This window comes from Camponotus floridanus, unplaced genomic scaffold, assembly GCF_003227725.1.
Source record: "Camponotus floridanus strain SB8 unplaced genomic scaffold, Cflo_v7.5 scaffold350, whole genome shotgun sequence".
NCBI lineage: Eukaryota > Metazoa > Arthropoda > Insecta > Hymenoptera > Formicidae > Camponotus > Camponotus floridanus.
This window is the reverse complement of record NW_020229493.1, coordinates 67286-93049: the sequence shown is the minus strand read 5'-3', so window position 1 is coordinate 93049 and position 25764 is coordinate 67286. Positions and strand designations below refer to the sequence as shown.

The 25764-nt window shown below is 33.4% G+C and overlaps 2 protein-coding genes and 1 long non-coding RNA gene across 4 annotated transcripts; 2 read left to right on the top strand and 1 right to left on the bottom strand.

Moving 5' to 3' along the window:
• Positions 1–7928: 7928 nt before the first annotated feature.
• LOC105258077 (calcineurin B homologous protein 1) lies at positions 7929–9654 on the top strand. The gene is made up of 4 exons (XM_011269136.3): positions 7929–8280; positions 8413–8676; positions 8883–8976; positions 9144–9654. The coding sequence occupies exons 1-4, from the start codon at positions 8214–8216 to the stop codon at positions 9286–9288; spliced, it is 570 nt and encodes a 189-aa protein (XP_011267438.1). The 5' UTR covers positions 7929–8213; the 3' UTR covers positions 9289–9654.
• A 2074-nt stretch (positions 9655–11728) lies between these two features.
• LOC105258078 (integrin alpha-PS1) lies at positions 11729–21336 on the bottom strand. 2 transcript variants are annotated; one of them, XM_025410867.1, is made up of 18 exons: positions 20911–21336; positions 20213–20340; positions 19844–19894; positions 18731–18834; positions 18457–18584; positions 18139–18347; positions 17763–17967; positions 17394–17543; positions 17166–17307; positions 16756–17024; positions 16384–16612; positions 15661–15892; positions 14902–15298; positions 14151–14380; positions 13762–13985; positions 13376–13470; positions 13028–13157; positions 11729–12794 (listed from the first exon to the last, which is right to left on the bottom strand). In XM_025410867.1, exons 1-18 carry the CDS (start codon positions 21066–21068, stop codon positions 12564–12566), a joined length of 3312 nt encoding a protein of 1103 aa, XP_025266652.1. In that variant the 5' UTR covers positions 21069–21336; the 3' UTR covers positions 11729–12563. The 2 variants fall into 2 exon arrangements, with proteins under 2 accessions (XP_025266652.1, XP_025266653.1); XM_025410868.1 differs by lacking the exon at positions 19844–19894 and having other exon boundaries at positions 11730–12794; positions 20911–21335.
• A 2975-nt stretch (positions 21337–24311) lies between these two features.
• LOC112638703 lies at positions 24312–25687 on the top strand. Its single transcript, XR_003123134.1, has 3 exons — positions 24312–24421; positions 24973–25142; positions 25625–25687. It is a non-coding gene; the product is annotated as an uncharacterized LOC112638703 (long non-coding RNA).
• Positions 25688–25764: the final 77 nt, after the last annotated feature.

The following is a 25764-nucleotide window of genomic DNA, read 5'->3' as shown; positions in this document are numbered from 1 at the left end:
AAAAAAAAATAAGAAAAAAGAAGGGAACAAATTAGAATAAAAAGAGAAACGAGCTTCACGCTGTCCACTTCCCGCTGTCCACTTCCCGCTGTCCGCTTCCCGCTGTCCGATGTCCGCTTCCCGCTGTCCGCTTCCCGCTGTCCGCTTCCCGCAGTCCGCTGTCCGCTGTCCGCTTCCCGCTGTCCGCTTCCCGCTGTCCGCTGTCCCGCTTCCGCTGTCCGCTTCCCGCTGTCCCGCTTCCCGCTGTCCGCTTCCCGCTGTCTGCATCCAGCTGTCCGCTGTTCGCTGTCCGCTTCCCGCTGTCCGCTTCCCGCTGTCCGGTTCCCGCTGTCCGCTGTCCGCTTCCCGCTGTCCGCTTCCCGCTTCCCGCTGTCCGCTTCCCGCTGTCCGCTGTCCGCTTCCCGCTGCCCGCTGCCCGCTGTCCGCTGTCCGCTGTCCGCTGTCCGCTGCTCGCTGCTGCTGCTGCTGCTGCTGCTGCTGCTGCTGCTGCTGCTGCTGCCCGCTGCCCGCTGCCTACTGATGTCGGCTGAGAGACCCACATTCTGAAAAAGAAAAAAAAATAAGAAAAAGAAGGGAACAAATTAGAATAAAAAGAGAAACAAATTAAAATAAAAAATAAAGTTTAAATAAAAGGCTCCTTAAACATAAAAGTAGGGAAATAGAAAAATTAGAGACAAAAGACAGAGATGAGCGAAAGCTCGAAACTGTAAAAGGAAAGAGAATTAAAATAAAAAAAAAAAAAAAAAAAAAAAAAATGCCCGCTGCTGCTGCTGCTGCTGCTGTCCGCTGTCCGCTGTCCGCTTCCCGCTGTCCGCTGTCCGCTTCCCGCTGTCAGCTGTCCGCTTCTAGCTGTCCGCTGTCCGCTTCCCGCTTTCCGTTTCCCGCTGCCCGCTTCCCGCTTCCCGCTGTCCGCTTCTAGCTGTCCGCTGTCCGCTTCCCGCTGTCCGTTTCCCGCTGCCCGCTTCCCGCTTCCCGCTGTCCGCTTCCCGCTGTCCGCTTCACGCTTCCCGCTGTCCGCTGTCCGCTTCCCGCTGTCCGCTTCCCGCTGTCCGCTTCCCGCTTCCCGCTTCCCGTTGTCCGCTGTCCGTTTGCCGCTGCCCGCTTCCCGCTGTCCGCTGTCCGCTTCCCGCTGTCCGCTTCACGCTTCCCGCTGTCCGCTGTCCGCTTCCCGCTGTCCGCTTCCCGCTGTCCGTTTCCCGCTGCCCGCTTCCCGCTTCCCGCTGTCCGCTTCCCGCTGTCCGTTTCCCGCTGCCCGCTTCCCGCTTCCCGCTGTCCGCTTCCCGCTGTCCGCTTCACGCTTCCCGCTGTCCGCTGTCCGCTGTCCGCTGTCCGCTTCCCGCTGTCCGCTTCCCGCTGTCCGCTTCCCGCTGTCCGCTTCCCGCTGTCCGCTTCCCGCTCTCCGCTTCCCGCTGTCCGCTGTCTGCTTCTCGCTGTCCGCTTACCGCTGTCCGCTTACCGCTGTCCGCTGTCCGCTTCCCGCTGTCAGCTTCCAGCTTCCCGCTGTCCGCTTCCCGCAGTCCGCTGTCCGCTTCCCGCTGTCCGCTGTCCGCTTCCCGCTGCCGCTGTCCGCTGTCCGCTGCTGCTGCTGGTTCCCGCTGCTACTGCTGCTGCTGCCCGCTGACCGCTGCTGCTGATGTCGGCTGAGAGACCCACATTCTGAAAAAGAAAAAAAAAAAAAGAAAAAGAAGGGAACAAATTAGAATAAAAAGAGAAACGAGCTTCACGCTGTCCACTTCCCGCTGTCAACTTCCCGCTGTCCGCTTCCCGCTGTCCGCTGTCCGCTTCCCGCTGTCCGCTTCCCGCTGTCCGCTTCCCGCTGTCCGCAGCTGCTGCTGGTTCCCGCTGCTGCTGCTGCTGCTGCTGCCCGCTCCTGCTGATGTCGGCTGAGAGACCCACATTCTGATAAAGAAAAAAAAATAAGAAAAAGAAGGGAACAAATTAGAATAAAAAGAGAAACAAATTAAAATAAAGAATAAAATTTAAATAAAAAGCTCCTTAAACATAAAAGTAGGAAAATAGAAAAATTAGAGACAAAAGACAGAGATGAGCGAAAGCTCGAAACTGTAAAAGGAAAGAGAATTAAAATAAAAAAAAATAAAAAAAAAAAAAAAATGCCCGCTGCTGCTGCTGCTGTCCGCTGTCAGCTTCCCGCTGTCCGCTTCCCGCTTCCCGCTGTCCGCTTCCCGCTGTCCGCTTCCCGCTGTCCGCTTCCCGCTGTCCGCTGTCCGCTTTCCGCTGTCCGCTTCCCGCTGTCCGCTGTCCGCTTCCCGCTGTCCGCTTCCCGCTTCCCGCTTCCCGCTGTCCGCTGTCCGTTTGCCGCTGTCCGCTTCCCGCTGTCCGCTTCCCGCTGTCCGCTTCCCGCTGTCCGCTGTCCGTTTCCCGCTGCCCGCTTCCCGCTTCCCGCTGTCCGCTTCTAGCTGTCCGCTGTCCGCTTCCCGCTGTCCGCTTCCCGCTTCCCGCTGTCCGCTGTCCGTTTCCCGTTGCCCGTTGCCCGCTTCCCTCTGTCCGCTGTCCGCTTCCCGCTGTCCGCTTCCCGCTGTCCGCTGTCCGCTGCTGCTGCCCGCTGCCCGCTGCTGCTGATGTCGGCTGAGAGACCCACATTCTGAAAAAGAAAAAAAAATAAGAAAAAGAAGGGAACAAATTAGAATAAAAAGAGAAACGAGCTTCACGCTGTCCGCTTCACGCTGTCCGCTTCACGCTGTCCGCTTCCCGCTGTCCGCTTCCCGCTGTCCGCTTCCCGCTGTCCGCTGTCCGCTTACCGCTGTCCGCTTCCCGCTGTCCGCTTCTGCTGTCAGCTTCCCGCTGTCCGCTTCCCGCTGTCCGCTTCCCGCTGTTCGCTGTCCGCTGTCCGCTTCCCGCTGTCCGCTTCCCGCTGTCCGCTTCCCGTTGTCCGCTTCCCGCTGTCCGCTTCCCGCTGTCCGCATCCAGCTGTCCGCTGTTCGCTGTCCGCTTCCCGCTGTCCGCTTCCCGCTGTCCGCTTCCCGCTGTCCGCTTCCAGCTGTCCGCTTCCAGCTGTCCGCTTCCCGCTGTCCGCTGTCCGCTGTCCGCTTCCCGCTGTCCGCTTCCCGCTGTCCGCTTCTGCTGTCAGCTTCCCGCTGTCCGCTTCCCGCTGTCCGCTTCCCGCTGTTCGCTGTCCGCTGTCCGCTTCCCGCTGTCCGCTTCCCGCTGTCCGCTTCCCGTTGTCCGCTTCCCGCTGTCCGCTTCCCGCTGTCCGCTTCCCGCTGTCCGCTGTCCGCTTCCCGCTGACCGCTTCCCGCTGTCCGCTGTCCGCTTCCCGCTGTCCACTGTCCGCTTCTCGCTGTCCGCTACCCGCTGACCGCTGTCCGCTTCTCGCTGTCCGCGACCCGCTGTCCGCTGTCCGCTTCTCGCTGTCCGCTTCCCGCTGTCCGCTGTCCGCTTCCCGCTGCTGCTGCTGGTTCCCGCTGCTGCTGCTGCTGCCCGCTGCCCGCTGCTGCTGATGTCGGCTGAGAGAGCCACATTCTGAAAAAGAAAAAAAAATAAGAAAAAGAAGGGAACAAATTAGAATAAAAAGAGAAACAAATTAAAATAAAGAATAAAGTTTTAATAAAAGGCTCCTTAAACATAAAAGTAGGGAAATAGAAAAATTAGAGACAAAAGACAGAGATGAGCGAAAGCTCGAAACTGTAAAAGGAAAGAGAATTAAATAAAAAAAAAAAAAAAAAAAATGCCCGCTGCTGCTGTCCGCTGTCCGCTTCCCGCTGTCCGCTGTCCGCTTCCTGCTGTCCACTGTCCGCTTCTCGCTGTCCGCTTCCCGCTGTCCGCTGTCCGCTTCCCGCTGTCCGCTGTCCGCTTCCCGCTGCCGCCGTCCGCTGTCCGCTTCCCGCTGCTGCTGATGTCGGCTGACAGACCGAAATTCTGAAAAAGAAGAAAAAAATAAGAAAAATAAGGGAACAAATTAGAATAAGAAGAGAAACAAATTAAAATAAAGAATAAAGTTTAAATAAGGATCCTTAAACATAAAAGTAGGGAAATAGGAAAATTAGAGACAAAAGACGGATATGAGCGAAAGCTCGAAACTGTAAAAAGAAAGAGTATCAAATAAAAAAAAAAAAATGCCCGCTGCCCGCTGCTGCTACTGCTGCTGCTGCTTAATTTTTCCTTTACTTTTTCATTTTAATTTTTGCTCGCGTATTGTCCCGCCAACGGAGAGTTAGAAGCAATGGATTTCTTCATGCATTTATAAATTGATATAAGAAATGCAATATTTCGCGCCTCGCGTTTCACACAATGCGGCCATCTTTTTTGCTGTTCAGTATCGCCATCTGCATTCGCGTTAAACGCCAGAATTACGTAGTCCAGATACTTCGACTGCCGGTAAAGTCATCATTTTGTGCATGTCGGTAAATTGTTAGAATCACTCGCGCAAGCATGATTTTTTTTATTTGTAGTATAATAAAATATGTAATTAAAAATTCATATAAGAAACGTATTTTTAATCAAATTACATATACTTATTCCGTTACTCTAATACTTGTACGTTAACAGATTTAGGTTACACACATTGCATAAAGCTTCCAGAGAAAAGTATCCAGAAGCACAAATATTTTATAGACGAAAAACATGCGAAGATGAAACAATAGATTAAAGAAGCCTTATAATCATTGTACTTTTATGTATAAACGTTTCACAAAATAAAATCTTTATAAATGAAGTGTTACATTAAAAATATTAGTATAAAATTAAATATCCACGTCAGATTAAAAATTTTTTGTCCTTTTTTTTCTTTAGAATTTTTTTATTTTTTTTTTCTAAAGATTCTTTAAGCGAGAACTGCTTCTTTCGCAAGACTATTGAACAATTTGAATATTTGTTATTTTTCTAGTAGTTTAAATTTCGTGAAAAAAGTCGAGAGAAAATTAGATTTTATTGTATTACTGCACATATCGATTAAATGATATATCAAATATGTAGTGTAAATATTTTAATTCTTTTGTATACGATCTACTTTTTATTCTATCTATGTTTTCATAGTGATGCACCTTGAGCACTTTGCTTCATATGTTTGCAATAAAAATATATTAAAGCAAATTATTTTGCAAATTTATTATTCTAATTTTTATTTAGAAAGATTAAGATTAAAAAAGACGTATGAATTTTTTCAGATATTTCTATTGAAAAAAACACATCAGATAAAACTGACTTTCCTATACATTCTAAATGTGCCAAAAGATTTGCTCTTTATTCCACTTACTGCAATAATGTACACTAAAAATGACAGATCTATATTAAAAATGATAGATCTATATTTAGTAGTTGAAAAGAAAGAGAGGAGAAATGAAAAGTGTATCTAGAGAATTTAAAAGAATAAAAAAAAACAAATCTAAAAATAATAATACATAAAGATTAATATTATGTATTTTTTTCATGAGGAATGTGAGGCGCACATTTATGCATTTATTTATTTAGATGAGATTTACTTTAGAGCACATTCAGTATTCAATTTTTATTTTATTTTCTCTTTCTTACGATATATAAGTATAACATAATTACCTGCAATTAACCAATCAACCAATTATTCCACCGCTCTGTTTCATTACAGTTGCAATTTTCTTTTATAATATCACGAATATTATAAATAAGATAAAGATTTCAGTACGTTTCAAATAAATTTATATATTTTATGTATGTAATACTGCGCACACATATTAAAAGGATAATATCGCAGTTATAATAAGATACAATCCTGGCAATGTAGCGATGTTTGGATTCTGAAAATAATTTAATTTGATTTATTTTTCAGAAATGCGCACAATACTTGAGAGCAAATTATTTTTGTGCCACGTATTACCTGTGTAAAATTCCACACACAGTATCATATTGTCTGCGGTATATGAAAAGCTTCATCGATGAAATATGATTGAGATAAGAAAAGTAATATAGTACTTGTAACGTTAATGTGGAATACATATATATTTTATATTTTAATTTCATGTAATCGAGATGAGATAAGACACTCATGATTACTTTAAAAATGTGTCCACAAATATCATGTAACTTCAATAGCTGCACGTCAAATTAATTCTATTACGTTAAATGAATCACAGCAGCTTGTTTTAATTTAATCTAACCTAACCAATTATATTATATGCTCCTCATTAAAATGTGTAAAACTGTACGTCGCACATTTAATACGATTAATGTACTACGTAATAAAATGTAATACACTAATGAAATAATTAAATATTATTTTTGAAAGCATAATAAAATCCAGGGAGCATACGCTTGTGTTTACATTCGATATCCAAAGACACTGAGAGGTTAAATTAGGTTAGGTTAGGTTAGATCAAACAAATTTATCGTTTAACAGTTGGCAACCCTACGAGATAGGCTGTGCAGCACTGCGCGCGCGTATACAAAATTCAAATCGCTTCTAGCATAATCATCTTCACGCGATCGACTTATTTGAATTGCACTGAATCGAATTATGATGCGGCGCCGATTTGTCCGAATGTAATTCGGGACATCGCGATGCTGTATAAGCGTCGAATGAGCACGAATTGTCACGCAAATATGATAAATCAAATCTACTCAGGCGGCTGTTCCACAGGCCGCTCCTCCTCGGGACAGTTCGCTCGCCTCGGGACGTCCCATTCCGATCTTGATGCACACAAATTCAAACGATATCATCAACGCGTAACGCGCGACACTTTATGCGGCACTCCCGATACTCGCTCTCATCCGATAATCATCATCAAGGGCGCGAATAACGCGACGCAACTTCGCTCCATCTTCGCGATGACGCCATCACTGAATGTCGTCAAAAATCGCTGTCGCGCGTTTCCATCGACACACTATCAAAATCGCGCGATCATCATTGGACACTCTCGACGCTCGTTCACTCGCAATATTCGTTTAAAAACGATTAAAAGATGCGTAAAATGCGGACGTACGGCGATCCGTGTAACTGCGTATGACTCCGATTCACGCGTCAACATGGCGGCCGTATGACGCGTTTGACGTAGCAGTGACGTAGCAGTGACGAAGCAGCACGCGCCAACATGGCGGCCGAACCAGTGCGCATTCGATTCTGCGCATGGCCATTCCTGCGCGCAACTTTGATTTCTGAATATTGTCTATGGCTTTAATTAATAGCACATAATGATAAATATATAAAGATGGAATCAATTAATCATATTTTGGTCATATATGTAGTCTTTCCCGAAGAATGAGAGAAAAAATTGAGAGATATTTTTAATTTTTTTTTTTAGTAAAGGATGGAATCTATTCATAGACTTGTTCTTCTTTTCCTCTTTTATTCAATTTTGATTCAAAATATAACGTAGAAAATTCATAGTATATGCCATTTATTTTTATATATTCACAACTATAATATTCGCGCGATCATTTTTTGACATTTACAATACTCATGTACCTTGTTCTCGATGCCGCCATTTCTCCCTCCATTAAGACAAGTGGCAAATTTAGTCACTAGATCCCTATTTGCCGTTGGTTTCTAGCGTCAATGAAAAGGCCGCTTAAAGATGCAATTTCATTGACGCTAAAAAGTTGCGTCAACCATTGGTTAAACAATGAAGCAACTACTTACTTCTTTGTTCAACCAATGGTTGACGCTATCTTTTAGCGTCAATGAAATTGCACCTTAAAAAAGAGGACTCGCGAAAGAATTGCGTATCATTATACCTTATGTCACGTTTACATTTATCGTTTCTCCCCTGTACGCAATGTAGAATGTAGTTTGCTAGATGGGGTGGCACCCGATTGACCACGTCGCCAATTGGCCAATTCAAAATAGGACTCTTTGATTGGTTAATCGTTGCTGGTTACCCTAGGCACAGGTCGATATAATTGGCTGTGGTCAATCGCAACGTGTCAAACGGGACGCTCCCGCTAGATGCAATGCGAATGCTCCATGATTTTTAATTACAAAATTTTTCGTTTTTCCGAACGCAGAATATTTCATTCAATGAGTTCTTAAATTTTTTTCCAATTTCTTTCCAATCCTTTGAACTGTTACAGCCAAAGTTCAACTCGAATCAAAATCTAGGCGTTGTTATTACTGGACGCATCTGTCATCCTCTTTTAATAGATAGTCATATCATTTGACTATTTACTCTCGTCACACCTATATTTTTGCGTGTCTCGCGAGCAACGTATCTAAATAATAATAGTGCCCAGTGCCCAGTGCCCAAGTATTCCATCCGAACTTCTCATCTCAATTGCCATTGAAAGAAATGGGTAATAGATCGAGTCTTCTGTTGCGCGAGGATGAAATAGCGCAAATACAAAATGTCACCGGTTGCAAGTATCTCTACTCTCTCCGAATTAATCCCTGTATTCTTTTCTCTTCGCGGCATTTAATTATATTCTGTATAAATTAAACTACATTTAATGAAACTACATTTATGACTTGCATTATTCCTGCTATTACAGTTACACCGAATCAAATCGAACGGTTGTACAGCCGTTTCACGAGTCTGGATCGCGGTGATTGCGGGACGCTCAGTCGAGAGGATTTTCTCAGAATCCCAGAATTGGCGATAAATCCGCTCGGGGAGAGAATAGTGAACGCCTTCTTCGAAGAGAGTGGAAACGACAGAGTGAATTTCTTACAATTCATGCAGGTCCTGGCCCGTTTCAGGCCAATCAAGAAGAATAGCCCTAATCGATTGAATTCTAGACAGCAAAAATTGAGATGTAAATGTCGCGCATAAAAAACTAACATAATTGTTCAAAACGTTTTTCGATCTTTTTCCTATGAAATAAACATTATAAAGATACTAAGGAAAACTTTTTGAACACAAATATCGTCTAATTGTTTTATTCAAATAAAATGTAACAATCTTCCATGTTGCTTTTGAATATCAAGTATTTATACAGCTTATCTCAAATCTTTTTTTCAGTTGCATTTAAAATGTATGATTTGGATAATGATGATTTGATTTCAAAGGACGAATTACTTGCTATTTTGCATATGATGGTTGGCGCCAATATTAGGTAATGATTATATTTTCTTACAATTACCAATATGTCTCATCAATATCTCTAATACCTTGTACAGATCCATTTTTATAATCGAATTAACATGTGTCAAATGACAAAACATTTGATATAAAAATCTGATATAAATTATATAACATATAACGAATGCGTATATATTATAGTGAGGAACAGTTAACTAGCATCGCAGAGCGGACTATAGTTGAAGCTGATGAAAATGGTGATGGTATTATATCATTCGAAGAATTTTGCAAAGCATTAGAACGTACAGATGTCGAACAAAAGATGTCCATAAGGTTTCTCAGTTAAATAGATTGTTGTTTTATACATGAAACAGCATAAAATTTATACATGTAGGAGTAAGTGTTGAGAAATTGTGTGGCTTTTTTTGCAATTACAATTGTGCTATAAATGTATATTTATGTACCTATTATATGTAAATAATATGTAAATAATTCTTATATATTATACTGTTGCCATTCTCAAGAAAATATGGAGTATTGATATAAATGGAAACAATTTTCAATAATTGCTTAAATATGGTATTGTTGGTTTTTATTCATGACAGTAAACAATGGAATGCATAATTAAAAGAAACGAGAAAAGAAGTTTGACAGAATTTCTATAATATGGATAGTTTTACGAAGAATTTAAGAAAAAAAAATAATAAATATTTATATAAATTGTAGCTTAAAAATGTCAAATAATTATAATTACATTATCTTTGAATTTTTTTATCATACATTGTTTTCCATTAATTCCATTAATACCATATACAATGTTTTCCATAAATATAATTTCATTCAATATTAATGCATAATATAACATTATAATAAATATACAAATTGAGAACAAACAAAAGTAATCATTATATGAATACAAAAGTTTTTAAAATATATGTGAATAGAAAATTAATAAATTAAAATTTAGCATCTATTTCTTTAAATATATAAGTACTATCTATTTCTATAAACGAAATTTTCTTTTTATGAATAGTGTAAAAGTATGCTGTAAAGAGAGAATAAAAATAAAATAAAATAAACATTTTTTGACAAATGCTTTGAAAATTTTAGTTATTTCGTGCAAACCCATCTCATAAATATTTTTAATAACTGTAATACAAAAATCTATCTCGAAGATAAAAATATAAAGAATTCTGTTTTGAAAAAAAAATCCTGACAATTCTTTTTACAATTATTCGTAATAAATAATGATAGAAAAATGTTATATTTAAAGTAATAAAAAATTAATAGTAAATACTTTTTTATATATAGCAATATTAAACATTATTTTATTTATTCTTCGAGTATAAGATTATATACATTTTCAAATTAAAAATGCTATTTTGTTTTCTTAGATACAAAAACTAATTATATCTATGGTACGTTTTATTTCAAAAATATAAGGATTATATAAGAATTTTTTGTTTTAAATTCCAGATATATACTTTTTCATGTATTCTTTTAATTTTAAATGAGATCTGATTAGACAAATTTTGTCTAGGAATACTACATATGCTCTTTCTCTCTTTCTTTTAATTTTAATTCTTTTGTACATACCTAAAACTTGTGTAATAGTCTTTCTCATTTTTATTATTTCTAATGGAAGAGGTTTGTTATAAGTGTAATGGATAACTAATATTAAAGAATATAATAAAATTTTATTTTATAATTATAATAATAAAATGTGCCTCTAGATATGTTGATTTTGTATCACTACAATGATAAATATAAAATTTATCTTATAACATTACTAAAAAGATTCCACATATGACAAGGATGTCATTATAATATAAAAAAATTTATTATTTATAACTAAATATATATAAATATTTTCTTCTCTTACAGGGCAGTAACAAATATTGACGGAAAGATCATAACATTATCAATCTTTGCAAAAAGTTTGCAGATTATACAATCTATTATACAGCATTATTTGTGCGAAATCTTTCTTTCTTTCTCATATTAACATATTATATGTCAAAATTTTTATATTATATGTAAAGAATGTGATTTCTTTACTTTTCAGGATATTATCATAAATAAAAATATGTTAATTTAAAAAATATATATGACGACATGTTTGTTACAACTACAAATAATGCTTGATCATATGTAAGCAACAAATCTTGCAACAAATGTTTACATTTAAGCATATATATATATATATATATATATATATATATATATATATATATATACATATTATTTTATCTAATCAAAAATTAAATCAATTTTCACAGAATGATAATCATATATATATATACATGCGAATCTAAATTTTTCCACATCTCAAGGAGCAAATTTTTTTATATATTTTAATAGTATCTGATAATTGCTCCTATTTAAATATATTTCACTAAATATATCTTTGCACTTTTTTCGTGATAAAGTGTTATAAAACGAATTATATTGAATAGCAATTATATAATGCATAAATCTTATTTGTGAGACGGATATTTTTTTAAACAGAAATTGTAACAAAAAATAAAAATTAATTCTATTACAAAATAATAATGCCATTTACATTTAGATACATTTGATTGAATATATAAAATTATGTTTTATAAATTGTGTAGTTTTAATAATTTATGCACTTCTTGAATTGTAAGAGATCATCTTTTAAAAATAATATATAAATAAAAAGTCATTTTTGTATACACTGTTGTATATTAGTTCTACTACTTTAAGATTATGTATATTCCTATTCTTCTTCATTTTTTTTATTCATGTCTCCTGTTTTAAAATAATATAAGAGTAGAAGATTCTTTTCTCACTCTCTTTCTCGTTCCTTTCTCTATTATATGAATATGATTTATCTCTATTATGTCGATCTGCTATTTCATATGTAATGGCACGAAAATACATATAAGAGAATAATAACTGCTAAAAAATATTTGATAAAAATTTCCATTCGATAAACCGGCTATTTTATCGTACACAGATATTATAAGTGCCTTAACAATCACTGGACAGGTACTTTTTGATTCAATGCATCATGTTTATTTATTTATTTAAAATAATTTTATCTTTTTCTGTAACTTTTAAAACTAATACAAGACATAACATTTAAAAGTTGTCGTTTCCAAAATTTATTCAAAGCAAAACACTTTTATTTGTCATTTAATCTTATATTTTAGATATTACACAATCAAATGCTAATTTTGATTTGAACTGTTCCTTTATCATAGATGATGATGATTACGACTGTCTAAACATGATGCGTTTTTTTTTGTTATAAAGAAGATATCTAATTAAATGTTAAAGCATTTATAATGCACTTGTGTACATATACGTACAATAATTATCCAAATGTCTTTGAGAAAAATTTGTCACGCATATGCGCGTAAAATATATTTAATATAACAATATCACAATTAATTTTTTATCAATTTTCTAGCTGCACATACATATATACGAAATGTGTACGTCCCGTAAAAAAAAACTCAGGCAGTATAAAATTGGAAATAAATTGCACGCTCAAAACGCATGTATCTTGTTCCTCTCTTTCAACATAAGTACTTGTTTTAAGTAATTATGACAATTCGTTGCACGAATACTTTACTTATCTCGATAATTTAAGTCTTAATGTTTGAATAACGCCTCGTTCTCGGGATTGTCATCCCTGTGCTTTTCGAGATTTCCGGATAGAGTCGGATCCGGTCGTCGTCTCTTGAAGAAACCGAGTTTTCTCAATACTAATGTAAGTAGAATGAATAATAACATTCCCGCTACTGCAGCCACTATATATATCCATACCGGTACGGGTTCGGCTTCTTGCTGATCCAGCAAATCTGGATAAGCGATCGTCTCAGCCTACGTAACATCAAATAATTATTTAAACATGTTTTTTTATTATATGTAACACTTTTAATATATATATATATATATATATATATATATATATATATATTTATATATTTATATATGAATGTTTCAAAATGAAATTTTTAAAAATGCAATCATGAAACTTTTTTATCATTTAACTTTTATTATATAGGATGATTGCATCGTAATATGATATTGTATATATAATGAAATCTACTTACAATTGCATGGTCATCCTTCAAGTTTTCTTGCTGTATCACAACATTTGAAGGTATTACTATCTTAGCATTGGAGCCTATTTTAACCATATCCACTTTTGGATAATCCTCGACCAAAGTAGAATTCCAAAGTCTGAAATCAATCATTTCTTTAAGAAAAGCATATAAAATATTTCTAATTTTAAAACTGATTTAAACCAAAATATTTTAATTTTAAATTAATTAAAAGATGAGATTAATATTAAGATTTTATATTCTATATAATTTAAAATATTACAATTAAGAAAAATATATTTCATACAATATAATATAATTGATAATAATTAATTTTTTAGATTTTTGTTACATTACCTTGCTTTAACAGTTATGATGGCTTCCTGTTTCCTCTGTAAGTTATTTATGTAGCATTTAATGTCGAAACACTTGGCTGTACCAGCTTTACAATTCTGTAATATGATCATCCATTAAATATTCTCAATTAAAATATTCTACTTTCTATCACAATATCTTATATAAGACAAGGATTATTTAAAAATATAAAAATAAATCATATGAAAAGATATTGTCTGTTTATCAATTTTCTCAAAAGTATAATCTTATATAAAAAGATTTAATCTTGCATATAAAATAATCATTTTTGTACAATAATTATACATAAATTTTGTATAAATTTTGTTTCTAGTTCAAAAGTTTTGACTATACTCCACCTGTTCAATTAAATACAAATGAAATTTTACCATTGCAACTACACGATGACGATGTCCGTCTTTGTCGATAATCGTTCGCGTATTTACAACTTTCTCCGTATCTCGTGTTGTTCTTATATGATTAGTGTGATTATACAAGATTGTCGGTCGAGTTGAAGATTGCAAAATACTTTCGGTATCATCAAAACTGATACTATCTTGCAGTTTTAAAGGATTGATCACATATCCTGATGGTAATGTACATTCACCATCCGCTAAAGTTAAATCATTTAACATTAGCTATATATAAGAATAATCATTATTACATTATATATTAATTTATAAATTATATAATTAATTATGATACATATACATAATCAACTTTAAAAAAGGCGTGTTAAGTCGATGCTTACATACGTATGCATGCACATGTATACTACCTTGAACAGTTGGCATCTCTTCCATATATAATAACCATTTGCCATGCGGTTTGTCGTTTGCGACTTCGTAAGGCCAGGAAATATGCACTTCCACATTGTTAACTTTCCATGGACCTTCATTAAATACTTCATAAATGTGCGATACCTTCGGTCCTATTTCGTTCAGATGCTTTATTGCGGATTCACCGACTACCGGGCCACCGTAAAACGCCCACTGAGTTTTTGCACTCCTACAAATAAATGTAAATTAATGTTAATATAATGTATAATAAAAATTAATTTGATTAAATAATTTAAAGAATTTAATTTATATTTATTAATATAAGCAAAAATATAATAATTATTAATATAAATATAAATATAATAAGTATAAATATAATAATTATTAATATAAGTAAAAATTGGTTAAATTAAACTATTTTAAATATCTTTATATATTCAATGATTTTTTTTTCTCTCATTCTTTTGATTAATCAACTAAACAATATGTTCTACAATTATTGGCATGTAAAAATTTTCATACAATGATAAAATAATATGCTATGTGAAAGTTATATAGAATGTCAAAATTATAAGTGGCATAAATATCAGTCTTACTGTTGTTTTACTGTATTAATAATTTATAAATGACATAGATAAATTATAATGCAGAGTAATTAGCATTTAATCAATGATTTATGAATGAAATGATTATAAAAGAACATACGATATTGTCATTACATTTCAATTAACGATATATTATAATAATTACCCTTTAATTGAGAGCTCGGCGCGTTTTAACACTGTAGCTTGCAATATAGTAGGTTGCTTTTCTTTGACTTCCTTCGATGTGGAATTTGCGAAAATCGTGAAATCTAATTGCGATTCGTTATCTTCGAGACCTTTAGGATCGAATCTCACTTGTATGTCTACCGTTTTGTTCTTTTTGAATGGATTGCCGATGGAACAGGATACAAGAGTAGCATTGTACAGATTGCAAATTATGGAATCGTTGCTCTTGCTGGCAATGTAATTCAAGCTCTGCGAGTGAACGATAAACAGTTGAGCTTCGTATGCGGATTCGCCGATATTAGCCACATTGACTTCCACCACTATCTCCTCTTTCTCACCCAAAAGCAACTCGTAGAAATCCGGTTTTATGGTAGAAGCTAATTACAATAAAGGATTTCATCAAGCAGCTTTTAATAATAAAATTAAAAAATTCTACAATTCTTTAAATAATTTCAAATACATATTTTGCTTTTTATGAGTGTTTTCTTATTTTATTATTATCAATTTATTGGAACTAAACTTACATACATGTAAATGATATATATAATAATGTTTTCATTTTATGAATATATGAAATCAGACTAAGAATATGGATGTTTAATCAAAATTTATTTTGATAATTATATATATATATATATATATATATATATATATATACATAATTAAAATTAGGCAGAACTATATAAATGTTAATAAATTTTATTTCTTTGAATACAAAATGTAAGAAAGAAACACTTACCTGATAAATTCAGTTTAGCTGTCACTTGTAAATCGCTTTCACAAATGTCGTTCTTTCCACAGTCTTTCTGAAAAACGGCCTCGAATACGCGCGCGGCTTCTTGTTGATTGAGTATTGGATAATTCTTCATGTCAGGTAAAGGAGCACCTTCGGGAGGCATGACTGGATCTTCTTGTATCAACGAATAATTCAGACGGAATTTAATAGGCGATTGGATGTCACGTGTGTTCTCCTATTAAATAAAAATAAATATCATTTATTGATAATAAAAATTAAATTTCTTTTAAAAAGAGGAATAAGGTGCGAAATAATACATTTAATACTCATTATTGTAAAATGTTTATATCATAAAGCGTTTAAGAATGGTTGTAAAGTAATCCAAGTACGTTTTTTAATAAATCTTTTCATTTTAATCATTTAAGCATCAATAAACAGTATTATTGTTTTTCTTTTTCCTACAAAGCATTGTCGGCAATTTTTGGAATTTAATCTAGATTACTTAAACAAATGATAAATAACTTTAACGACGACTTTGACTGATGAATTACTTAAATGAAGCATGAATTTTTCTTTTTGAAGCAATATCATACATATAGAAATTAAGTTTTTACTTATTTAAAAAAAAATATTTGCAGAAAATTAAGTAATATCAAAGTAATGGAAGATGTTTTGTGTTGTAATATATAAATATAAAACGTACATAACATACGAGTTTGATTGTACCTTCAAATAGACAATTTCCTTCTGACAATGTACCAATTTTGTCGTATCTAGGGTAACTGTTCGTTTAATATAATGCGGACGCGCGTTATTACTGGCGCCAAACCAAACTCTTGAGAATTTTTTAGCCCCGGTATAGGTCTCTGCTTCAATGTAATAGTTTAATCTCAGATTTTGCATTGATTCCTCTTTCACTAGAGATTCCGTCTTGCAACAAGCCTCGAACGTAAAACTGCAAATTTCAAGATATATGCTCATTGATAATTTTAGTGATGATCGTAAGCTATCATATTTTCATTTTAGAAATGTTATATATTTATTTGAAGATTCGCATTTATTTCGCAGAATCGTTTTTGTATAAAATGATTATGTTACCATGTATGATTTGATTCTGGGTCGGCCAGGCATCCAATTCGATTGGGATCAATAGGTTCTATCATATCCTGATATATTCCATCTTTCTTTGCATAACGTATATAAGTGGAGATATCGATGATTTTCTTTGAACGCAGAAGCGCAATTGCTTCGTTTTCATATGCTCCAATTAAAAGATCCGAATAACCATTATGATCCATATCGATACCTCCGCTTAATGAGTAACCGAATGTTTTCAATGGCGTGGGCATATCCTCAGCATGAATGATCTATTAAACAATAATAAACATAAAGCAAAATTACATACAGATTAAATAAATACATCATTAAATCAATTATGAAAAAATAAATCAATAAAATTATATATAGATCAAAAATTTAAAGCAGTAAGTTTTGAGAAAATCTATTACCTGCGATGGTGTTTTAATAATACCATTCTTGGAACCTAAATAGATATAAACTGCGCCCTTTCCTTCGTACGGAGCACCAATTGCAATATCTTCATATCCATCCTTATTCAAATCACCCAAATTTGTCAATGCAAATCCAAACCTATCATTAATTTAACATTATTATATTTATTACCAATTCAAGAGAAAAAATAAGAGAGTACAAGGCATAAGAATATTATAATAAACCTCGATTCTTCATGACCGACAAGCTTGACAGGCAAACATTTCTCATTATCTTTGACACTTTTACATATATCTAGCGATGTATAAACGTAAACAGCTCCACCTTCCGCTTTATTGAAATAAAATGGTGCTGCCACGATTAAATCAGTTACTCTAAAATAACAAATATTGAAATGTATATATTGACTATTTATAACATGTTTCAAAATTAATTTTTTTAAATAAAAACAAAGATATTAATAACGAAAGTGAAAGATATTATTAATGAAAGATATTAATAATGTGGCATATAAATTATTGATGCTAAGACAATCGACTGTAATACATATGACTGAAGTATGTAATATACGTATCGAATACGCGAAGCCTTACTTGTCTCCATTTATATCCGCCGATGTAATTTCATATCCATAACTTGATGCGAATTGCTCGCCGTCCAGAATAAGAGCGACATCCATGTCCGGCTTGAAATCGCGTCTAGTAAACAAAACAACTTGGCCTGTGCCATTAGAACGAGGTGCGCCTGCCGCATAAGCCAAACCCTTGCCGAAAAAGTTTCCAACAGCCACAGACATCCCTATAACAACATAGTGTCGATTAAGCAAAGATGATAACTGTAATATATGGTGTAACTGGTTAAGAAAAAGAAAATCGATGATTTAGCAATCATATAAATTCGGCAAAGCGACGAAAGTACAATAAATCTATTCTTAATGAGAGAGAAATGCTTCTAATAATGTATATGTACCGAGATAGCTGTATTTATTTACGGGCGAGGAATCTTGCATTGGCGCGTTATAAACTGTATTGTCTCTAGTTAGAAACTCGTCAGACACTGTGAGTAAATATAGGGTTCCTCGCCAAGTATGCGGTCCTGGGGTGCCGATCACTACGCGATCTTCCGCAGTTAATAAACCGCTAACTCCAGCTTGACAATAACCGAACTGCTCGTGGGCTCTGAAAAAAATCGAAAAAGTCACATATACTTGAAATTTATACTTTTATACCATAAGCATAATAAATAGATATATGCCTAAGTATTCTGAATAATTTATATTTCTATTACTTATTTGTAGGTTTCCCAGAACATGGCTTCTTCAAATCATCGTATTTCAAGTCTTGAGATAATATGTAACATTGACCCTGACCCCATTGCGAATCAGCTGTCCTAACAATATGACGATGCGCGCATACCTGGAAGCAGAGATGTGAATTGAATAATCTTTATAAGCATATATAATGCTTATACATGGCATATAAAAATTATTTATCCTTATATGCATACATCTACCATCCCTCTCAGATGCAATATTATTGTGATCTTGTGTCTGTTGACTCACCATAACTTTACCCCCTACTCCCTGACTGCGTACAGTCACTCCTAACCATTGATTTTCTTTTATTTCATCATTCCCTGGTGGTATTAAATCATCGGATTCCAAATCTGGAAAAAATACATTTTTGAGAGGGATAAAACTTTGAAAATGATTTAAATATGTACCTGTTTTTAAGAGAATTAAATTACAAATTCTATATATTGTTTATATACATTATAACTTGCAGCATTATTTACCTATGACAATAAAAATTCATAAAAATCCATTATTTTAATTATTGCAATCATAAATGAAATAAATTTAAATAAATAACAGAAACAATTTGCAATAAGTCAAATAAAAAAATTTAAAAAAGTATATATATATATATATATATATATATATATATATATAACCGAACTAAAAAACTCTTATTATGATATTGAGATAATAGCTGCAAAGCAGTAATAGTAATAATTAGATACATAACATATAAATTTAAATTTCCAGTAATGAAATTAGTAGATTACAAAATCTAAGAAAAGAAATATGATAGATATTAATAAATGAATAATTAATGAATAATATGATATAAATAAATATAGTGATTTTAAATTATGAAAATAATTATTTAATTATTTAAAATTTTATTTTTAAAGCAAACCACCTGTTTGTCAAATACAATACATAGTATAGCCATGCGCATATAAAGATGGATATAATCAAATAGAGCACTGCATGATGAATGCAAGATAGATAAATAAAAACAAATAAGCAATAATGTTAGTAAAAGCAAAACTGTCAATTTGCATAAAAGTGCCTTAATATTTTATATATTACTATTGTTGTCAATTGCTATTATCATTGTCACAAAATATCTTGTTTCTATTCATTATTTTGAACAAGAGCAAGCTTTGATATAAATAAGCAATATTAATTTAATAAATTAATTTAATAAAGAGATTATATGATCACTGAGATTAATTTTTTCATATTGCATGCTCTCGGACTTTTTAACATGAGATATTTTTATTCAAAAAAGATATATGTGCAATCTGAATGGCAAAACATTTGTAAAAACTCTCAAACTCTTCATTCAATTCATTCTGCAAAGACTGCTGAAGTTTATACACTTACTTGAATCGTACAATTCGTATTCGTATGGTCTGTATAATAGACCATCGTCCACTGGTTTACCAAAACATGATTCAACAAAAAAGCATCTTATTATACATAATATGAAATTGAGTATTTTTTAATTGATAAATAAATACATTGCATTAATTAAAAATTTCAACCTATTTATTAGCAAAACATAAAGACATGTGCAACCCAATACCCTATCATTCAAATATTACATAGAATTTAATGGAGAGAATAATAATAATTTAATTTACACAATGGTATAAATTGAATTATTATTGATTATATAGTTATAGTATTATAAATGTACATCTTCAATTATCACAATAATAATAATTAAAAATAAATATATATAAAACGTACTCAGACGTCCATCGGTAATAACTTGAATACAATCATTGAAATGTGTTGACATAGGACATTGCCATAATGCCCCTGATTCATTTGTTCCTGGTTGTCGATTTTGATCCAAAGGAGCACCGACCAGCATCCTATAAAGGAAATATTTGAAGATTAGAATTGAAATTTTTAAAGACATTGAATATTTTTTAAATAAAAAAATACATACACAAAAGTATAAGTACAGATATATCTTTAATAAAAAGAGAAATTAACATAAAGGCTATAATCATTCTAATTCTTCTTTTTAGTATTAATTTAAGGAAACTAAACTAAGTTTGGGGTTTTTATGGTCTCATTTAAAAGAAAATTACTATAAAAAAATGTATGCAGTAGCATTTTTAAATTGCATTTTATGCATCTCTCTAATGAACTTTATTTTTTATACCTTACTTTTTTTATATTAATTGTACCAATCCTTTTACATAAGAAAGTTTATAAATCTCGTTTAAATAAATTTGATAATTGAAAAATTTATGAAAAAAAATTTTAATTACATTATAATATATATTTAAGAGACTACTATTCTTAAATTCAGTTGTTGTTTAATTAAGTAATGTTTCTTAATGCAAAAAGCCTGTAAGAATCAATAATGATTAAAAATAGTAATGAGATATCGAGAAAAAAACTTGTTGAATGCATGTATTATTTTCGATACCCACCAGCTTGTCGATGTCGAGTTCTCGATCTCTATGTGTTCGGCCACCGAGTAGCCGAAATAGGAGCCCTCCAGGCCCATTTTGATAACAGGTATTCGTGGTTCCAGATTAAAAGCGTACGTGACGCACGCACTAAGAGCGATCCACGGCAATGTGTTCATCTTTGTATCGCTATTTTTACTTATCACCGGCTATATCAGAACGACTTTTCAAATCCGTTCCCTTCGATTGTTTCGCACAAAACCCCCGGTTCTGTCATACACTTTTCACGCTATTCCTATATCATCACACTGTCGGCTACATACAACCAGTAACACGTACACCCTTCACATACCCTTTCTACATTTTTGAAAACACATTACATTACCCACCCTATCCACCCACGCGCGTCGGGCGTACCTGGTTGTACTTTCACAGGACTTGCGCAGTGTCGACAACACGTTGTGTCGCGTTACGTAATTCAAATGTTCCTAGAAGGTCGTCATGAGTTGTGCACTCGCGCATCGAAGATTGAGAAACGTCATCGAGAATCTTATCGCACCCACGGAGACTGACCAATTGGAACAAAGATCTCTTTATCCTGATTGGCCAATGGGACATCTCTCGATAAGTCATCAATCCTCAATGTGTACTCTATGGGTTAAGAAACAGACACAGGGACGTCATCTAGATTCATCCTTTCTTTATGGAAGCTCATATAAATATTCCTCTTATTTACACACATCAGAGATGTTTTTGTTTCAATTGACTTCATATGAAAATAGAGTATAGAAATGATTCTTCAGTATATCATACCCACATATATACACATAGAGATTCACGTAAAGCATTTGCATTTTTTAATCTAACTTCTCATTTTTGCGATATATTTCATTAAAATATTAGTCCAATTAATTTCTAAATAATTCGAAATAATATATTTTCAGATCAAACACGCTGACTCATCTCCTCGGTATGAATGTATAAGTGTCTGTTTCACATTTTGCATTCTTCTGAAATCGCTTATTCTACTTAAGATGAAACATCCTTTATTCTCAGAAAACATACAGAATATGATATATACATATGTATAGCAGGTAAGAAAAAAAAAGATTTCTCTAAGAAGAAAAAATACATTAGTAAAAAGAATAATTAATAAAGTAAATTATATTTGTTTATATTGAGAAATAAGTAATAAAATAAGTAATAAAATTAATTGAGAGAGTGTCGCGCATAATTTTTTAGTTGAGAAGCCGCGAGACGGCAGTTAATATAATTTATTAATCCATTAGTAATCAATCGGGGTAACAGCTATTGTCTTATTGACGCGCGTAACGCAATGCGTTAACATTGAGCAACAGGAAACGCCGGCTTTGTTCGATAGCAGATTTTCGATCAGTAGCATCGCCGTTCACCGGACAGAAATATCGATCTCGATTTTACAATCGTGTGTTCGTCAAATTTTTTAATCACAACGATATATATTCGTTGAGATGAAATTAATTCTCCAGAAATTTACATCGCACGAATTAATTAATCATAAATATATACATTCGCTTCGAAGATTTGAGAGTTGTGCTTTGAATTTAGCGACATAAAAAATTATATTGTAAATTATTTAAATATTATACATAACAATGAAAAGATTATTAATTTCAGTTCAGCTCGTGGGTGCCATGTCTATAATAAATAATACTGAGATAAAGATAAATAAAATAGAGAGTAAAAAGTTATAATAAATGTGAGTAATATATTAAAGTGAATAAAGTTAAGAATTGATAAAATAATTACTATATAATCTGATAATTATCGAAGATTGATTGATGAAACGACAAATTGTAATAGAAATTGTGGAAAAAAACAGTGAAACCGGAGTACAGTGCCGTGTCGATTTTAATGATAAAAAAATCAATTTTGCAAATCAAATGTATTTTGTCAAATTGCACTTTTATGAAATTATATTAACAAAATCAAGAAAAGATCGATTTATTTTGGTTTTTTGAATAAAAGAGATTTTTGCACGCAAAATAAGTAAGTAAAATATAAAAGACTACAAGTTATCACACAATAATAATAACAATTGTATTTATTAATCGTAATTGTATGTAAAAACAATTATCAAATCAATTTATAATTTTAATAATCATAAAGTCAAACAATTGTTTGAAGCATAAAAATGGATTTTTGCCTTTTTTTCAACTCGCTTTTCCACGATAAAAGTAAAATATTGACTCTCATTTTAAGGGTTTTAAGATTATGATAAATGGTTCCATTATCTAACTACGGAATCATTATTTTACGAACCGCTTTTAGTGAGCATAATGGATGGCTTACACATTTTTGATACTATCTACTTTCTTGTAATATCGATTATGTTTTCATTAAAGTATGAATTTATACATGATTATAAAACCGAATATTGTTTCGCGGTTAAGGAACAAAATATTTTTTTCGTGCTTTTTATTAAAGAAATTATTTTTAAAATTTCATACTTTTTCTATTAATGAAGTTCTATTAATAAAGTTTATTGTGTATGTATATAAAATTTTATTTCCACAAAAGAAAATAATTATTTATAAAGCTGTTTCAATAACACATATATGTATGTATAAATTTGATTAACAACTCTTTAACCTTTAGAAATTTACTTTAAAAATTTATTAACTTTAAAAATAATTTACAATTGTGCAAGTAATAACAATCACGTGCGCAACATTGTTTCGAGTTGTCATATTGTTTGAAAGAGATACGCGACTAGGGACATGCGGTAAAATTAGAAAACTTTTCGTATATTCTGACGTTTCTTATTAGCGTCAACAAGAATTTATCTAATATAGAAGATTAACAATATTTAAATATTAAAATATTAATATTTTAATATTAAAATCATTATTCGACGTAATTATACAAAATACAATGTTATGAATAACACAATTATAGTCATAAATGACATTATTAATTGCTATTTATTCGTTAATTTTCTTACTTTAAATAATTATTGATAAATATATTAATCATATACTAATTGATTGGTTTTCACTACAATTATACATTATTTCTAGTTTACTTAAGAAAATATGAAACAACTTATTATAATTTGTTTGAGAAATACAAATAGGAAACAACGCGATTAACAAATAACATTCATTCAACTAACAATGTGAGTGTCATGTGCGAATGAAATCTTATTCAATAAAATTAAAAAAAATTAGGATTATTTATTCGAAAAACACCAATCTCTAGATCGGAAGGAATCCTTCGATTTTGCAATTAAAAGCTCCGTTCAATTCTATTACCTGCCACCTCTAGAGGGAGAAAAGCCGCGCGCATACTCGCGATTGATACTCGCGCACGTGCTTCCTCGTTCGCAGATTGATCCCGAGTGTGTCTCTCGCATACACAACACAGTACATTCGTGCCGAGTCAATGTGAACGTGTGTACTACCGTATGTGTCGCGATTCACCTGTTGTAACACCTGATGCATCCTCCAAAGCTCCGCGCTTCCCTCGTCTCGACGGGTGCTTAATAATCACGGTATTAATTTTGTGATAATTTTGTGACATAGATCAATGCTTGTATAGTTAGAAAGAGGAATTGCGGAATTGACGAGACGGTGATATTGCGAATTGTCTTGTGTTTTATTTTTTTGTTTACGCGAATACTATATTCGTCGATAGATCGATTAGTTCGAATTCTTATTGATTTTTATCAATTGCTTTACTATTACTTCAAATGAAGATGAGAGATTTGCTCTCGCGGTTAAAATTTATTACGCAAATGGTTAATTATAAAATAAAAAATTTGTCTTGGACTTCAAAAAATTAAAAAAAAATATCTACTTTCAATTGATTTCAAAATATTGCCTTCAATTTTAATTATAAAGATATACAAGAAATTAGAAAAATGTGATACAGATCATAAATTTATATAGATTTTAGTAGCATCAAAGATTTAATATTAGTTTTATAATGTATGGTATTTGTTGAAGATTAATCGCGAACGCGAACAAATCACCAGTGAAGGCCAGGAACGAGTTTAAATTGTATTTTCCAATTAAACGCAATATCAATTTGCGATTGTTACAGCACAAAAGCATTGCTTCGACGATTCAATCTAATTAACTGGAGTAGCTAACCGGTAGGACAATTATAACCATATTCCATAATGGAGCCGCACGAAATAATGTCCTTAAGAGGATCTTATTAGCTAACAGCTATGAGAAGATGAAGTAGATTGCAGACAGGATCGAACCTCAGTATTGATGAACCCTAGATATTTTTCGTTAGACATTATTGGAATAATTATTTATCAGTATTTACATATCAAATGTTACATAGCAAATGTTATTTCTTTTTTAATGTCAGTCATTGATTTAAATTTAAGAATTTATTTAATATCTTCCCCCTTGCATATACAAGAGTTTTGTTTTCTAAAAAAATAAGATCTATCATTGAAGAATATTAATTGAATCAAAATAGGAAACATAAATTTGAAAAATTAAATATTATTTAGAAAAATATATTAAAATTATGCAGAATTTTTATATATTTTTTTGTACACAATGTATTTATATTAATTGTACAGAATTTATAATGATTTTTATATAAATTAATTTGTAGATAATTTTGATATTTTTCTAGAAATTCTTCATTTTATATTTCTTGTTTTTAAATCGTGAACCTCACAAATTTCGAAATATTTTATAAATGCTTAATGTAAAACCGGCCCTGATTATAGAGACACAAGGAAGAGTCAGAGAAAGGAGAGGGTGGAAAGAGATAGGGGATGAAAAGAGATCGCCTGTATACGATAGCCTAAATAGATCGTGCAAAGAAGATGGAACGAAGAAAGAGGAAGGCAGAAATGAGTGGGGAGGG

Coding starts and splice junctions, on each gene's coding strand:
- LOC105258078 (XM_025410867.1), bottom strand. CDS start 21,068: ATGAACACATTGCCGTGGATCGCTCTTAGTGCGTGCGTCACGTACGCT. Junction 20,341..20,910: donor AACTCGACATCGACAAGCTG/GTGGGTATCGAA, acceptor TTTCCTTTATAG/GATGCTGGTCGGTGCTCCTT. Junction 13,158..13,375: donor ATCATAACTGTTAAAGCAAG/GTAATGTAACAA, acceptor GATTGATTTCAG/ACTTTGGAATTCTACTTTGG.
- LOC105258077 (XM_011269136.3), top strand. CDS start 8,214: ATGGGTAATAGATCGAGTCTTCTGTTGCGCGAGGATGAAATAGCGCAA. Junction 8,677..8,882: donor TAGACAGCAAAAATTGAGAT/GTAAATGTCGCG, acceptor TCTTTTTTTCAG/TTGCATTTAAAATGTATGAT. Junction 8,977..9,143: donor ATGGTTGGCGCCAATATTAG/GTAATGATTATA, acceptor TATATATTATAG/TGAGGAACAGTTAACTAGCA.